Source organism: Rousettus aegyptiacus, unplaced genomic scaffold (genome assembly GCF_014176215.1).
Source record: "Rousettus aegyptiacus isolate mRouAeg1 unplaced genomic scaffold, mRouAeg1.p scaffold_m13_p_16, whole genome shotgun sequence".
NCBI lineage: Eukaryota > Metazoa > Chordata > Mammalia > Chiroptera > Pteropodidae > Rousettus > Rousettus aegyptiacus.
Window position 1 is genome coordinate 51,841,265 of NW_023416291.1, and position 16,188 is coordinate 51,857,452.

At 46.1% G+C, this 16,188-nt stretch overlaps 2 protein-coding genes across 4 annotated transcripts in view; one reads left to right on the forward strand and one right to left on the reverse strand.

The window, feature by feature from the left end:
* SAFB (scaffold attachment factor B) overlaps window positions 1–5,254 on the reverse strand; it is a 31,871-nt gene extending 26,617 nt beyond the window's left edge. For both annotated transcript variants that reach the window (XM_016144848.2, XM_016144838.2), the window contains exons 1-2: window positions 4,937–5,254; window positions 1,821–1,905 (exon numbers count right to left, since the gene is read on the reverse strand). In XM_016144848.2, coding sequence (XP_016000334.1) covers window positions 1,821–1,905; window positions 4,937–5,125 — 274 coding nt within the window. In that variant the 5' untranslated portion in view covers window positions 5,126–5,254. The remainder of the gene's footprint in view (window positions 1–1,820; window positions 1,906–4,936) is intronic.
* Window positions 5,255–5,518: 264 nt separating this feature from the next.
* The window catches only part of SAFB2 (scaffold attachment factor B2), a 29,069-nt gene continuing 18,399 nt past the window's right edge, over window positions 5,519–16,188 (forward strand). Inside the window, exons 1-8 of one of the 2 annotated variants that reach the window (XM_016144861.2) lie at window positions 5,519–5,792; window positions 6,921–7,008; window positions 11,126–11,190; window positions 11,272–11,475; window positions 12,888–12,950; window positions 13,904–13,931; window positions 14,840–15,350; window positions 15,777–15,826. In XM_016144861.2, coding sequence (XP_016000347.2) covers window positions 5,607–5,792; window positions 6,921–7,008; window positions 11,126–11,190; window positions 11,272–11,475; window positions 12,888–12,950; window positions 13,904–13,931; window positions 14,840–15,350; window positions 15,777–15,826 — 1,195 coding nt within the window. In that variant the 5' untranslated portion in view covers window positions 5,519–5,606. The remainder of the gene's footprint in view (window positions 5,793–6,920; window positions 7,009–11,125; window positions 11,191–11,271; window positions 11,476–12,887; window positions 12,951–13,903; window positions 13,932–14,839; window positions 15,351–15,776; window positions 15,827–16,188) is intronic. The other variant, XM_016144862.2, reaches the window with a different exon arrangement.

A 16,188-nucleotide genomic window follows, 5' to 3' on the forward strand; every position in this document is an offset into this window, starting at 1 on the left:
TCTGTTAAGAAATGCAGATAAATATAAAATACCTTTCTTCCCTATGACACCTTTAAGATGGTAATACTTGGTGCTAGGTGAGAATTTTAAAAAATAGGCACTCCCTATTTTTGGCTGAGAGATTAACCAGCACAGCCTGTTGGAGTAGCTGTTTTAAAATAAAATGTACATATTCTTTGACCCCAGAATTATACTTCTTGTAAGTCATCAAGAATATATTCCTGTAATCAGAAAGACACATTTCTGGTTCATGGCAGCACTGAGAATTAGAAAAAAATCTGGATAGTTTGTTAAAAAAAGACTGAGGAACTAAGTTGTGGTACATTATATGGAGGATTACTATTAAGCTATTAAAAAATGGGGACTTTTGCTTGTAGCACTATGGAAAAATGCCCTTAACATGTTAAGTGAAAAAAGTTATAAACTATTTTGCATAGTAGGACCTATTTTGTTTAAAAAAAGGGGGGGGAATAAATGTACATAGGTGTGTGTGCATCTTAATGTATTTATTTTTAAATGACTAGGACAAGTATGGGAAAACATGTCTGACCTTCTAACAAGTTGCCCTAACTGGTAAGGAACTTCTACATCTTATTTACTGCATATCTGCATTTTTAAAAACCTCAATACTTTTTTTTTTTTTAAAGAAAAAGGGAAGCAAAAAGAAGACCCACAGGCTCCATTTCCCCCAACTATGCCGTCTTTCTCTGCTGATTTTCCAGTTCTTTTTACCTTGGCAAAGACATTTACTTAAGCAAAGGCAAAAATGGACAAGGTACCATCGACCACAGAAGTGACTCCTAGGTGAGGTCACTGACTGCTGTGCCTGCAGAGCTTATACCACAGTGTGGCTGACAGTGGTGCCTGCCTCTCAGACAGCTTAAACCCACTTCTTCACCACTGGCCAGGTAATGTATTTCACTTTGTTTTGGGGTCTGAGCAATAAAGCCTCCAATCACCTAAGGGAAATTTCGGACATCCAAATGCCCAATTGTAGCTCATTCTTTCTTAAAACAGTAATTGAAAGTTACTAAATTAAATTATTGAGTAAATACTGAGGGAGAAAAAAACGATGATATAGCCCCTGCCCTCAACAATCTGGTTCTGACACAAGGCAGAACGACATAAGCAAGGTGTAAGGAACTAGGCCATGACAATGCCCCTATGGAGATAAAGAGTTGCCACTGGTAGGATCAGACGTTATCTGGATGAACTAGGATGTTAATGCAGACAGATAAGGAAGAAGTGTGGGCAGAGCAGAGGGCCAAGAGAGTGAACCACATGTTTGTGGCCTGATGAAAGCCCAGAATGCAGTAGAGGAAGGTAATGGGGGAGAAAGAAGGAAAGGAAGGTTTATGTCAGATGGTAGGGTCATCAGTGCCCCCATGGAATGTTTTCATAGGGCAGGCAATTTTTGAAAGCAATGTCTGTAAAAGTGACAACTCTGTTTTGGCCAAGTGGTATTTAAAAAGAAAGTTAGTTTCTACAAGTAAGAGTGATAGGGGACTCAAACTGTATTAAATACTCTCTACTTAAAGAAGGGTAAGGGTCTGGATAAGCAAGTGCTGCTAAGAAACCTACAGAGGAAAATGAGTACAGGTTCGAATACCCCTTCCACCCTCTGAATTCCCAAGTAGCACAGAAACAAAACACAGGGCAGGGATCTTCAAAGAAAATAACAAGGCTTCATTCCCGGTCTTTTTGATTCACAGGGCAGTTCACAGGCCCCAAATACAATCAAGGAAACGAGGTACATTAGCAAAGAAAGTAGCTTAGACAGCATCACTTAACATTAGCAGTGCTCATAAAATCTTCAATACCTTTGCTAGATCTCTTTGACATCTTCTTGTTTCCTTCAGAGGTAATTTCAATTTCGTCAGGATTACCCCCTTCATCCTCAATTGCCTAAAGGGAAGGTAAAAGAAAAGTTCACCAAAAAAAAGTCAACACAGAGGCTTGACTGTTACAGAAGCTTCGAACTGCTGATCTGGAAATGCTGCCCCCAACTCCTTTCATTCGTTCTTTCTCTTGCTGTATACATTGGAGCAAGGGCTCTGGAATCAGACTGACTGCCAGTTTTCTGCTTTACTTAAAGGTTCTGACTTCAGTTTTTATTCTGCAACATGCGGCTAATAAAATTATTTACCTTGAAAAGCTATTGTGAGAATTCTATTACCTATGTAAAGCAAGCAATGAACAAACATTTGCCTTATTTTTAATATTATCACCACGATTTTGTTCATCCTATTCCTGGCTCAAGGGAACTCAAAAACGGAAGGCACTCTCTTCAATTTCCTATGACTTCACCCAGCAATGTGCTGTTCGACCTTCTGAGATCTTCCCCTCCCCAATGCCACACCTGCACCACCAGCACTGACCAGATAGAATATTGATACTCATTGGCTGAATTCCTACTGAGTGGCATGGGACATGGTATGTATTGCCTTATCTGATCATACACATTCATGACTGACTCCAAAGGCTTTGCTCTCAACCACTAGGGACCCACCTCAAAGGATACAAAATTATAAGGCGGTGTGGCAAGCCTGACCTCCTACCCCAAGAACTTGTCATTCACTTCGACAGCCTCCACCCACACTTAGCAAATCAGTATGGAACCTGTCGATGACGACATCCCTAGATGCTGGGCTTCATGTTTAGGTTTTACTAAAAACCCTCTCTTTACTGTACTATCCTGTTAGCGTAATTTTCATTTAAACGTACTCCAAATACTGTTTCATTCGCACACAATTCCAGAAGTCTCAGATTCTCAGCAGTTTCCTATATTGGTAAGGCTGAATTTAGAATGGGGCTTGAGGGGTTCAACACCTAATATGTAACGGGAAAGAAAACCTTTCACTCTTCTCTGAACCAAGAGTCAAGAAAGGAAGTTGGAGTTCTGCCCTGGGGTCAAGGAACAGACAACCCTCAAGTCCCTCACCCTTTCACTGGAGACAGACAATTCTGAACACCACTAGGAGAACAGAACTGCCCCAAGCAGAAGGGTACATTTCACCCTCAGTGTGTCTCTTCTGCAGTGTTTACAGGGTCATCCCTAGGGAGACTGAGGGCTCTGAGTCAGGCCTTGGCAAAATACATTGTGTGTGTTCCCTCCACCTTTTCCTCTTTTGCCCTTTCTGGAAAAATAAATCAAGAAAAGGACACAAACTAGAGAACAGAAGTGGAAAAGACGATCAGTAATTCCAGACTTGCTTAGACCAGAAAATAGATAGGAGGGGTACACCCCTAAAAAACGGAAAGGAAGGAGAAGCAGGGATGGATTTGTCCCCTCAGAGATGACAGTGATGGAAGATTCCCGAAGTCACCAGTCTCAGCCACCAGCCTGACAGGAAAACGCAATGCCATCTCATCAGTTCTGCAGGCTTTTGGGCTGTCTGGGGGAAAAAAGGATAAAACCCCCAATTTGACTTTGTTGAGGAGACCCTGGTGGCTACACCTTGGGCATGGAAGACATCATGGATCACAACTCCTCAAGTGCCAACCCTCACCCGCCCTGCATTTTTTTCCAGGTAAATAAATGCCTTGGTCAACGAACTACCTGCCCAGAGTAAAGGAAGTTAGTATCCATAGTGAAAGAAACACTAGCTCAAGTTAGAAAGGCCCCAACTGGCTCTGGGCATATCAGCTCACCACTCTCAAGCCTGAGCTTCCTCATCCAGACAATAGAAAATAATCCCTACTTCCTCTTAATAGCAAGTAAACAACAACAACAACAACACAACTCTCAGTTGTCTGGGAGCCAACGGGGTGGGATGAGTCGCACACCTCACTGTCTGCAGGGGGGGGGGGGGGGTAGGTGCCCAGGCTGGAAGGGTCCCAAGGCAAGAGCTGGGTGGAAAAAAGGCAAAGAAACAAACCAACAAGAGGAAGACATAAGGGACACACACTTAACTCCGTGTTTTTCACACCTATCCTTCAGAATCCCTGAGGTAGGAGGAATCAGAGGCCTCGCTTTGCAAATGACACACGGTGGCACAGGGGAAAAGTGAATTGTGACAACAATCATATCCTCAGAATTTACATATACCAGGCAACATGCCAAGCCCGTTTTATGCAATCCCGCTTAGTCTCTATAGGAAAGCGCCGTTTTTCTTTTTACAGGGAAAGGAACAGGCCCAGGGAGAATTTAACGTCTTCCATGCCCAAGACCAAGCCACTGGGACGCGGCAGAGCCCCGAGGCCGCCCGCTGCCTGCTTCTCGGGGACGTCATCCCGGGGTCCTCCCCAAATATTTTTATTTCTGGTCGCTACTGAAAGAGCACTTTCCCTTCCGTGTTATTGCTTTTAACTACTGTGGGTAAACCCCAAAACTTTTTTTTTTTAATGTGCATATTTTCTTGACGTGTTTACTTTGCAAATTAATCCCCTATTTAAGGCTTGTTGGCCCTTACGGGACACGGAACATCTACGTCCCCAGAGGCCCCCACGGCCAGCGCGGGCTCAGGGAAACCGGCCGGCTTGGGTTCAAATCCTGTCGTCTCCTCTTCTCGGCCGTATGACCTTGACCGAGTCCCCTACCTCGCCCAGGAAGTGAGAATTTCAGGGTCCCTCGGCCACTTCTGAAGACTGGGGAGAGACAATGACAGGAAGGCTCTCGGCGAAGTGGCCGACAGGGCAAACAGAAGCCCTCGGCCGATGTCACCCGCTACCTGAGAGCTGCGCGGCCCCGGCCGCTCCCCCCGTTCGCGTCCCCTTGTTTTTGCCTCGCTCCAATGCGGCGCTGGGTTTTGAGCCCGGGCCCGGCTGGGCTCTCAGCCCCCGTTAGGGCCGGTGAGGAGCCGGGAGAGGCGCGGAGAGCGAGGCCGGGCGCAGGCCTCTAGCGGCCGGGGGCGGGCCCTGAGGCCAGGGGAAGCCCTGTCGTAGCCGCAGGGGTCCCCGACCCGACTCCGGCCCACCCCCAGGGCCCCGGCTCCACCTTTCTGAGCCTCTCCATCAAAACGCTCTTGTTGCCGCTAGAGTCCAGATTCCGTTTCTTCAGCTCCGCCCGCAGGTCGATCACCCGCAGGTCGCTGAGGCGCCGCGTCCCGGTCTCCGACGAGGCGGAGCTCAGAGCCGCTGCGCCCGCCGCACCTGAATCGCCTAAGCCTGCGAGAGTCTCCGCCATTCCAGGGACCCTGGCTCCGCCACCTACTTCACACAGAAGCGGGCCGGTTTTATCTCGGCTCCTAGCACAAAATGGCGCCGCCTGCCAGAGAACCGCTCCAGCCGCCCCGGCGCGCCTCACTTCTGCGCAAGCGTACCCGGCGCAGGACCGACGCTCCCGGTCGCGTCTGCACATGCGTGGTGAGAGGCCTGGAAGATGTACGCAGGCGCATTGCGTCTCGCCGGCCTCCCGCCGCGAGAGGCCGGGACGCATGCGTACTGCAGTTACGGCGCCTGCGCGTTGAGACGGCTAACGTGCTGTCGTTCGACGCGCCAGCTGGCTTGCAGCTTAGAATGTTGGTTTGGGCGGCGCGCATGCGCGGCCGGAAAGCGGGGTGGGAGGAAGCGAGTGCGTTTTCCTCTTAGGCAGCGCCATTTTGTGCTCAGAGCCGCTACAGCCACTGGAGGTGTGGAGAGGAGGTGGCGGGGACGGGAAGCCGGGGATGGCGGAGACTCTGGCAGGGTCTAGTGACTCGGTTTCTGGCACAGCCGCTCTCGGTTCGGGCGCCCCTGAGACCGGAACGCGGAAGCTCAGCGATCTGCGGGTGATCGACCTGCGGGCGGAACTGAAAAAGCGGAACCTGGACACGGGCGGCAACAAGAGCGTCTTGATGGAGCGACTCAAGAAGGTAAGGCGGCTCGCGGCCCCTGGGTGGTGCGGGAGGCCGGAGCACACCCCCGCTTGGGCCTGTCACCGCTACTCCTTGATCGGGGCGTCCCCAGCCCGCCTCCGTCTTGGCTGACCCCCCGGCCCGAGCTGTCGAGGACCCAGGGGCCAGGCTGTGTGACCTTGGCCTGTCACCGTCCCTCTCTGTGCCTTGCCTCCTGCCAGCCAGTCGTCTCAAGTACGCTGACAGCCCGCCTTCTTAGCCACTAGAGTGCCTCCTCGACGCCTCCCTGGGCTCTGGTTGGAGACACGGCTCTGTGACCTTGGACATGTGCCTTCCCCTCTCTGCGCGTCAGTTACCCTTACTGGAGAACAGATGGCTTGAGGACCTTTGAGATCTTACAGGAAAAGGGGTGCTTGTACCTTCCCCCAGAACCTTTGCGCTTACCATCCATCTCCTCACCATCCCCTCCTCCCGACTGCTCCCCTCCCAAGTCTCCTGGCTGACTCCTTGTCATTTTGGGTCTGTTTGAGCCGTCACCTCCCCAACCACCCTTTCTAAAGTGCGGCTCCCCTTTCCTGCTCCTCTCTATCGCATCGACTTATAATGTTCCATCTCACAGCACTTAATAGATAATTAAGTACTGGGGATTGTTGCCTTCTCAACCAAAATAAACCCCTCAAGGGTAGGGACCTTGCGAATTTACTGATGAGGGCCCAGTCCTGTGCCAGGCATGCAGGAGATACCACCCCTGACCCAGTCTGTTCATGTTCTGCCTCGGAATTGGTCAGAGATGGTCTATGGAACACCATTCAGCCCTGGGCCCATGCCCACCAAGGACAAGCTGCTGTTTTGCATTATGTTGTTAACTAGAAGGTTGGGCAATTTGGAGGTTAGGGGCCATTTTGGAATTGGTCATTATCCTCAGTTCTGGAGCCCCAACTTACACACACCATTTGTCTTTTGGGTGTGGGGCCCAGAGAGAACTAGGTTGTGTTAGATTCGTTCATCCTGTGCCTTTTGGGCTTTCAGCCCAGATAGCAGAACCAGACTTACTCTCAGCAAGGAAGGGTTTGCCTTTGTGTGTTGTGAAGTTGTTAAAAGGCACTGTGTGCCCTGTAGCTTTTAATGTAAAACTTTTCTTGACAGGCGGTCAAGGAAGAAGGGCAGGATCCCGATGAAATTGGCATAACATTGGAAGCCACAATCAAGAAGACAACAAAGAGAAGTGTTAAAGGTATCCACCTGTACTTATGCTGCTTGAGGCCTGAGTGTGTGTTTAGAGAACTTAAAGAACCGGCATTTTAGCACCTTTTTGCCCTCCAGGCTAGGAGGAGAATGTCTTTGGCTCTAATTGTCCTCCATCTAACAATTAGACCTCCTCTAGGCTAGGAGGAGAATGTCTTTGGCTCTAATTGTCCTCCATCTAACAATTAGACCTCCTCTTCACCAACTAAGGAATAGGTCTGTCGGGTGCTGGAGGAGATAGGCAGGCACCAAGTAAAATTAAGCTATATATTGAAAACGTCTGAGTTCTTGTCTTTGGGATTAAAAAATAACTACAGTAGACACACTCTAAAAGCTGCCCTAACTGGTTTGAGCAACTGAACGCACCTGCTTCCTTCCTGGTTCGAAAAATAGGACTTAAAGCAGGGAAAATGACTACCCAAGACTGAAAAGATCCCACCTTCTCTAGAGCCCAAAATAAATTGTCAGCGTATTTGTACTCAGCCTACGTTTTACCAGTGTGATTTTTTCTTTTAATGGAGGTGCAATTTACGTATGGTAAAATTCATCTGTCTAAAATATTCAATGCAGTACGTATTCACCGGGCTGTACAACCATCACCAATATCTAATTCTAGAACGTTTTTCTCACCCTAAAAAGAAACCAGTGTGCTGGTTAGTAGTCACTCCCCATTTCCCCCACCCCCAGCCGTTGGCAATATCTGATTGGCTTTGTCTCTATAGATTCGCCAGTTCTGTGTCTTTGTTCACTTAGCATGTCAATTTCAAGGTTCATTCTTTTTTATGGCTCATAACCAGTTATTTTCAGAAGGACCTAATTCCATAAAACTTTGAAATCTTAGTACCCTCATTGGTTGTCATTCTTGTTATTAGATTTTACAGTGATAAGGACAGTATAATTTGAAACACCTAGTGATGAACTTGTTTTCTTGAAAGGTGCAGCATAAAAATTCTCACAGCCGTCCATGTTCCATTTATCTTAAGTGTTAGATTCAGATGGAGAACAACTGCTTACAAAGTAGAACATTTGTAACTTTTTAAGCAATTTCAGTTTACTTTTTAACAGCTTTTTCCTTAAAGGACAACTCTGCATAACTCGTCTAACTGGTTAAAATTTGTACATACGTTTGTTTTGAAAGATTAGAATTTTAAAATTAGGTTCCAAAAGGGGTTTACGTTTAATTTTAAAACATTGATATGTTTTTGCTGTTCTTCTATTGGTCTATATTTCAGTTATAAACGCTATCAATACAGACTGTGAAACATGGGTCTGTAACAGGAAACATGCAAATACTTCTTTGTGCTTTGCTGTTAAATTATCCGTGGTCTGAAAATCTTTGACAGTAGCTGTGAAATAACTTACTATTAGTTTAAAAGTTTGTAATGAAAGTTTTCAACATAGATGCTCATTTAAAACTTTTGAAGTTCAAGTTTTGCTAGTCAAAAGGTTTTTGGCTCCTCAAGTGTCTTTACATCGTTAGTCAAACTAAACCTTAGTTGGGTACTTCAGAAACTTCTCTCAATGTGGATTAAAGCTTGGATCAGATTAGAACTACTTGGAGCTAATCTTCTGTCCTGAAAACTTTGATGAGTTATTTCTGTTGGTACAGCTCTAGCATTGGTCCCTTCCCCTTTCTGTTTCAAAGAAGTCACAAACTCCCAGATAAGGAACAGGTGGCCGAGGTCAGCAAATAGATTGTTGAGCCAGCATGCACTTTGGAGGTGTCGGGGCCTGTGGTTAGTGATATGAAGTGTTAGCCGCGCCCCCTGTCCCCCCACTGAAATTGGGTCCTTGAGTTTATATAAAAGTGATTAGAAGGAATTAACCAATCATTTCCAACATCTGTGCCACAAAGTGGGACTAATTCTGGGAATTCATAATAAGCAATTGTTGCTTCCCCCCACTCTTTAATCATCCCCCCCTTTCCACCCCTGACCTATGGATGTTGCTGTTTACCCTTAAGAACTGGATCTCTGAAGGCGGGGCGTCCCCTCCCACACGCTCAGGGAGTGCACTCGGTGGCTCCCCCTGGGGCGTGAACCCGGGTCCTTCTGCATGTAAAGCAGACATGCTAAACACTACACTATGGAGCTACCCAGATTGTGGCCTTTCAAAAGTAAAGAGTAGCTAAACTTAGGGAAAAATTTTTCATTATCCTCAGAACAAGAGATCTCTAACTTATCTAAATAGGCAAAATTGTGGAAGACTCGTTGGGCATGTCGAAAGATTAAAATTATGAATTAGGTTTTATGTGGGATTAAAATTAGATTTTCTAGTTTGTCTGGTCTCTCAGCCCCCTCCTGTTTCAGCTTTTAGTCAGCAGAGCCCAGGCCCTTGGGATTGGGGTGAAGCCTGTCTGCCCAGGGTTTGTCATTCCCATTCTCATGTAGGCACTTTGTGGTGAGACTTTAGGGTGTGTGCATCTCTCCTGTTTACATCCTGTGTAGGCACTGCAGGCTACTATTTAGAGGCCTAGAAATTGGGCGCAATTACCAAATGTTTTTAGACTGTATTTCAAAAGCATATGTTGGGTTCAGATGTAGCAGTAAGTGGCATGGCTAAGTTTTTGAGTCCCAGCTTTGGAGCCAAACCAAATTCTCATGTGTCAAAAGCAGATAATAAGCCTGCCAGCGTTGTGGGGAGTATTAAATAATGGGATGTAGAGAGCATAGTGCCTGACGTAGAGTAAAACTATTTCTTGAGGGGTCATTAATAAATAATGATGAACAAGGCACAAGGTATAGGCACTGTGGTTTGAGTCTCTAATCAACGATTAAGGTTCCTTGTGTTTAATTTTTTCATTTTGAAAAATTAAAAAAAATACTTTTCAATAATTTGGAAAACATAAAAGGTATGCCTGTGAAAATGAAACAATCATTAATCATACCACTCAGTATTTTAACCACTGTTGGTGGCCTCAGTCACATCTGTTTGTATGCATCTTCACACCTGCCTGTAGCCAAACATACGCATGCAAATTATTTTATTTTTTTATGCACATGCATTTTAATAAAAGTAGATCTACGTGATTTTGTTTCTTTTTTTTTTTTTTTTTACTTTTAACTTTATGGGCATTTTACCATATCGGCTTAAGTTTTTTTTGTCGCAAGACATTGTATGGTATACCCCGGCACTGTTGACATTTTGGAGTGAATAATTGTTTGTGGTTGATCACTGTCCTGTGCATTGCCACATGGCAGCAATCCTCGGTCACTCATTATCCACTGGATGCCAGTAGTACCCCCTGCGGTGTGGCCCCCAAAACATCTCCAGATACTGCCAGATTATACCCCCCACTCCTCCCTTTGACTCCTCATACCGGTGTCCCACATGTGAACAAAACGTGCTGTAATTTGTTTCCCTCTCAGGTGTTCAGGCTGTGTATGGGTTCTAGATGGGATAAATACCTATGTTTTGAAGTCTCCATCAGACATTTGGTGCACGTCTTATTGGAAACGCCTGTGGTAAAGGGAATGCACATTTTTAAAGCTTTTGATATATGTGGTGCCCAGGGATTTTACTTTCTTTTTGAGTCTAGAAGTTTCCACTCTCCTTCCCCTCCTGCCTGCCTTGGAAACACTTTGCATTAACTGTAAATAGTTCTTTTGCATTCACAAGACACAGGATGACTATGGACTTTGTGGTAGCCTTTGCCTTGCAGAAAAAGGTTCCAGAGCTGAAGGATGGTGAAAGGCAGGTGGCCTGCCTGAAGTGGATAGACTGTAGGGAAGACCAGCAAGCTGACGATCTGGGGTTTATTTTTGAGTTGCAGTTCTTTGATGAATAGATGGATATTACATTTTTGAAATTATGTTTGCTAAAAAATGCCAGCTATCCTTTGCTCCCTCTTTTTTAGAACGTTTGTCGTTTGGCGTGCTTTTGAAAACTTTTTGATGCTCTTTGATATTTTCTACAAAATCAAAATGCTTTGATAGTGTTAGGGAAATCCCAAGTAATCAGGTCACAATGGAGACAAAATTACACATGATAGAGTGGGCACTTCTAGTTTCCTCGTAACATGTTCTCACCAAGTCTATTATTTTGCGTAAACTAATTATGAGGCCAGACCTGAGTGTTATCTGACTGAGTAATTATTCTCTAATTAGGACAGAAGATGGAGGAAGAAGGCACAGAAGACAATGGCTTGGAAGAGGATTCCAGAGATGGGCAGGTGTGTGGCGTGATGGCGGAGACGCTGGCAAGAGCTCCGGTCCTGGTGTGCCTGCGTCGACACCTGTCATTCTGTTTACAGGAGGACATGGATGCAAGCTTGGAGAGCTTGCAGAATATCGACATGATGGATGTCAGTGTGCTGGAGGAAGCGGAAGTCGAGAACAGCAATGCTGCCGACTTTGGGGAGGACGGCACAGACAGCATCCTCGATGCCCTTTGTGAGAGCAAAGAGTATGTGGCTGCGCAGCTGAGAGAGCTCCCGGCCCAGCTCCCGGAGCACGCTGTAGGTAACTCGGACGCGGGACGCGTGGGAGCCCCAGACTCCTGGGGCTCACGCGCTACTTAACGTGAGCGAGAGGATGCTGGGTGGGGGCCGACAGAAAAGCGAACGGTGAAATTGCTTATCCCCGTAAACGCTTCCTTCCTTCCATACCTGATCATTGGTGTTCATGTAAACTCCACCCAAGTCAGATGTTAACTAATGGATAACTTCTCTGTGGTACTGGAGAATATTTCGATGAATGGGTAGGAGATGTTTTCTAAGCATAAGTTGTAAAATAAAAGGTTGGTATAGTTGAAAAAGCATTTTCCTTTTAAAAAGTAGGTTAAAAATAGATAAAAATAGCTTATAACCTCATCCAAGTAATTTTGATATTTTGGAAAATGTACTATATAAATAGGGTTAGGCAGTCTTAGTGAAAGATCTGAAATAGGAACAAGAGAAGTATTTGTCCCCCTAGAAGGACCCCTTCCATGAAAGGGCTCCCGGTTAGTGTCCGTGTAGACACGAGAGGGCTTTAGTTCGTTACTGGGGTCGATTTCCCAACTTCTCAGCCCCGGTGTCTTGGCGTGGAGCGTTCAATAGTGGCCATCCTGGGACTGAGAGCCATTTTTAGCTCACCCACGCGACGTGCTCAGCCATTCTGGTTTGGTTGTTTTATTAAGACATTACAGCTTTAACCGAAAAAAGTTCCCTCATGAGACCAAACTTTAACCTTACGGGTAAAAGTCGCAAACTCCGAACATCACCACACTTCAGCCTAGAGTAGCACTGAACAACTGATTTGTCTCTCCCCTCAGCCCGATCCTGTTGTGTCATGTTAATTATTTCCAGAGCAAAGTCTTGGTTTCTATCTTCTTGGCTGATGGGAGCTTCCAGTTTATAAGGTTCAAACCTAGAAAAAGAAAAACGTGGGAAGGGATATTTTTGTATTTTACTTTAAAAGGCAAAAGGCCTTCAAATTTAGTAATTTTTAAGGTAAGTTATTATTTTTTTTTTTCAAGTAAATAGTAAAAATAGGGAACAAGTGTTTAAAGCACTCTAAACAAAAGTGTTGCTACTGAGTGGGATCAGAGGATTTCGAAGTTGTGCATTTCGCTTTGGAATTCTGTGGCCAGGCAGTGCGTGTCCACCCCTAGTATGTGGAAGCTGCATGGGAAATGAATTCGTTTCATTCCGGCGGTGCTGACAGAACGCCTACCATGACGAGCCTCTGTCAGCAGTGCCGGTGCCACCCAGTCCTGGAGCAGGCGTGCGGGCGGGGAGGCAGGTGGTAACTGAATAATCCAGCAGCGGACTTGCAGATGGCAGTGGGTGTATGAAGGAAATACATGTGTGGTTTGCCTGCAATGTGGAGAGACATAGACCTTGGCATTCACAGCTCTGTCCCCACAAAGTGACCTTTCATCTTTCAGGTGGACGGGGAAGGCTTTGAGAGCGCTTTGGATGCTTCGTCGTTGGACTTCAGAGTACCTCCGGTAAGGGACCATCTGGTTGTGCAGGGCTGGAAATTTTGCGTGAGTGGTCAGCTTCCCGTAGCGGGAGAGGATGTGTGTGTGTGTATAGTGAAAACCATCTGCTGAGCGGTGATACTGAGTTGGTTGCTGAGACAAGAGGTTGGGCCCAACCGCTCAGACTCAGAGTTTGCAGCCTAGTTGGGGCAGGGCAGATGCCCAGCAGGGATGAGACTGGGAGGGAGAGCAGTTCAGTGTGGGATGAGTTTAGGCTGTCGGGCTGTGAACGCACTTAGAAGGCTTCCTGGAGGAAGTTGTGTCCTGACTGAGGTCTGACATCAGACAGGGCTTAGCCCAGTGAGGGAACACAGGTGACTTTGGGACAGAGGGAGCATGGCTCACTATGGGGATGGCGTGCACGGAGTGGAGCCAGACTGGCCAGGTGGGGTCCCGGAAGCAGGGCGGGCCTGCTGGCCAGAGTGCGGACCAGGGAAGGGGCTCTGCCGATGGTCTTACAGACGGGCACGGCAGGGGGAGCTTTTGAGCAGGGTAGAGACAGGGTAGAAAGATGCTTTTAACAGGTTTCAGCTTTAAACAACAGTGTGTTGGGAGAAACACTTCTCCAGTCTGGTGCGATGTGTACAGCAGTGGCCATCTCCGTGATCTCATCCTAGACTGTGGGAGACTTTGCCAGCCGCAGAGTCCGTTAGATCAGCTCAACCTTGAAGTGGGGTGGCCCAACTCTGGAGGGAGAATGGAACAGACGAGTACCAGTACCCTTCTGCTTTTGCTGGGCAGAAACTGACAAGCAAACTTGTCTTCCTTGAATGATTGTAGAACGGAATACATGGTTTTGAGTGGGGAAAGTTGTTTGAAACAAGCATTTCTTCATTCTCGATTGAAAGCTATGTCTGTTTGGGAAAAGTATCTGCCCAGTGTTTTAATTGCCTTGTTTTTCTTTCTCTTTTTTTAAATAGGATATTGACGAACCGCTATTGGAGCCAGGTACTGATAAGAGAAACACAACAGTTATGGTTTGAAAGTTTTCTCACTACTATTTTTTTCAAGCTGTCTATGTATTTTAAGCTGTGTTATGGTCTCGTATATTATTTTAATGGTGGACAATCCAGATCGTACAAGGATCAGAGATTGGAAACCCATTCGTATCACCAGATCTGTGGAATAGCCGTTCTGGTTTCTGGAAGTCATGTGCATGTGGTGAGATGTAGTGATTACGTTCATCTCTCTAACCACATCGAGTGGAATTTATGTAATTTTTCCCCTTGATTCTTCCATGTGTTTCTACACATGAAACAGATCTTGTGATATGTTGCTGCAGTCGTTTGAACGCAGATAAGGCAGGTTAAAGCGGTTGTCAGGGCACTTAGAACCCGAGAAGTGACTGGATTCCAGAAGAGGAAACAGAGTTTCTTCATGAAAATTTCCAACACGTTATTTCCCTTCTGGACTGCATTTTTCTCCCACCATCGGAAGAGTTTCTGGTTTTCAAATTGGACTGTTCTGTTAAAAGAAATTCAAAGAAATTTGGAAATTGAGCTGTCATTGAATGGTGATTGCATTCGGTTCAGCACCTTGGACGTTGGAAAAATAAGTCCGAAGACCCAGACTTGAACAAAACATGAAGAAGACTGTCGAGAAGCGGCCAAGTGGTTGTAGGTGCTTAAATCTGTGGGGGCCTTTTCTCTTCTGGGTAGCGTAGCGGCTTGCTCTAGCAGGCGGTCGGAGCGCAGGTAGTGTAACCAGTGTAACGTGTGTACCCGCGGGTTTTCCAATCTCTGTGTAGCTAGCAGTTCTCTTCGTGTTAGTGGCAGCCGTGCCAGTTCCGCATTTGTGATTGCTGTATTTCCCTGGTAATTAAACCTTGTGCCATTCTATTCCTGTTAAATCCGTAGAAAATGAGAAAATACTCGACATTTTGGGGGAAACTTGTAAATCTGAGCCAGTAAAAGAAGAAGGTTCCGAGCTGGAGCAGCCATTTGCACAGGATACAAGTAGCGTGGGGCCAGACAGAAAGCTTGCGGAGGAAGAGGACCTTTTTGGCAGCGGCCATCCGGAGGAGGGTGATTTAGATTTGGCCAGCGAGTCAACGGCACAAGCTCAGTGGAGCAAGGCAGACACCCTGTTAGCGGTAGTGAAAAGGGAGCCCGTGGAGCAGACAGGCGGTGACGAGAGGACGGACTGTGAGCCTGTAGGGCTAGAGGAGCCAGTTGAGCAGAGTAGTAAAGCGTCAGAGCGCGCGGAAGCCTCTAGCGAGGAGGTCGCGGAAGCGCCCCGGGAAGCCTCAAGCCCAGACCCCAGAGATAGCAAAGAAGACGTGAAGAAGTTTGCTTTTGAAGCTTGTAATGAAGTCCCTCCGGCTCCTAAAGAGTCCTCAGCCAGTGAGGGCGCTGATCAGAAAATGAGGTTTGTTTTTTCTCAGTTTTAGACCAGACGCTATCTCCTTTTCATTGGTCGTTTAATGACACACATAAGCTGTTTTTTCTGCAATTGGCCAGCCAGACTGACGAAATTGTAGCTTACCTCTAAAAAATGTTTTATTTCTCTTTGTGTATTTTTAATGGGTGATTTGATTCCTTTTCTTTTTCTCAACCTACTATGGTTGTCTTCTTAAATCGTTAAGCGTTCTCTTCAGCTAAATCGAATTGACTTAAGAATCTGACATTGTATATTTGGGGGGGGTCAGATATCCAATATAAGCTTGCAAAGGTGTCTGTTAAAAGTTTATTTCAGACTAATTTTCTGGTAGGTATTCAGTTTTAGCACATATGCTTTTAATTTAGTTCTCTTTCATTCTTTTCCTGTGTGATTAACATTCACTTTTGTCTCTAGCTCTTTTAAGGAAGAAAAAGATATAAAGCCAATCATTAAAGATGAAAAAGGTATGATTTAACTTACGTGGTGGGGAGCCACCTATGGAGTCCTTAGTTTGGGATGGAGGGAGGGGCCTGTGGGAGCCACAGTCTGGATCCAGTAGTTTTTCATTGTAGACTACTGGAATGAACCGTCTTAGTGGTATCTTTGGAGACCATCTTTAAATGTTGATGAGCTGAATTTTATGTCTCTCTCAGGGTTGTCATTTTGGGGCTAGTGAAAATCCTGTCATACTACATCCTATCATAATCGTATTTGTCCTTGCATAGTAATGTTACAGGAGTTCTAGAAACTTCTGTCTTGGTTAGGAACTGGTCTTTGAAAGACATTTCAGTTTGTAACTGCCTTGGACGTGATTATTTTTCAAGTA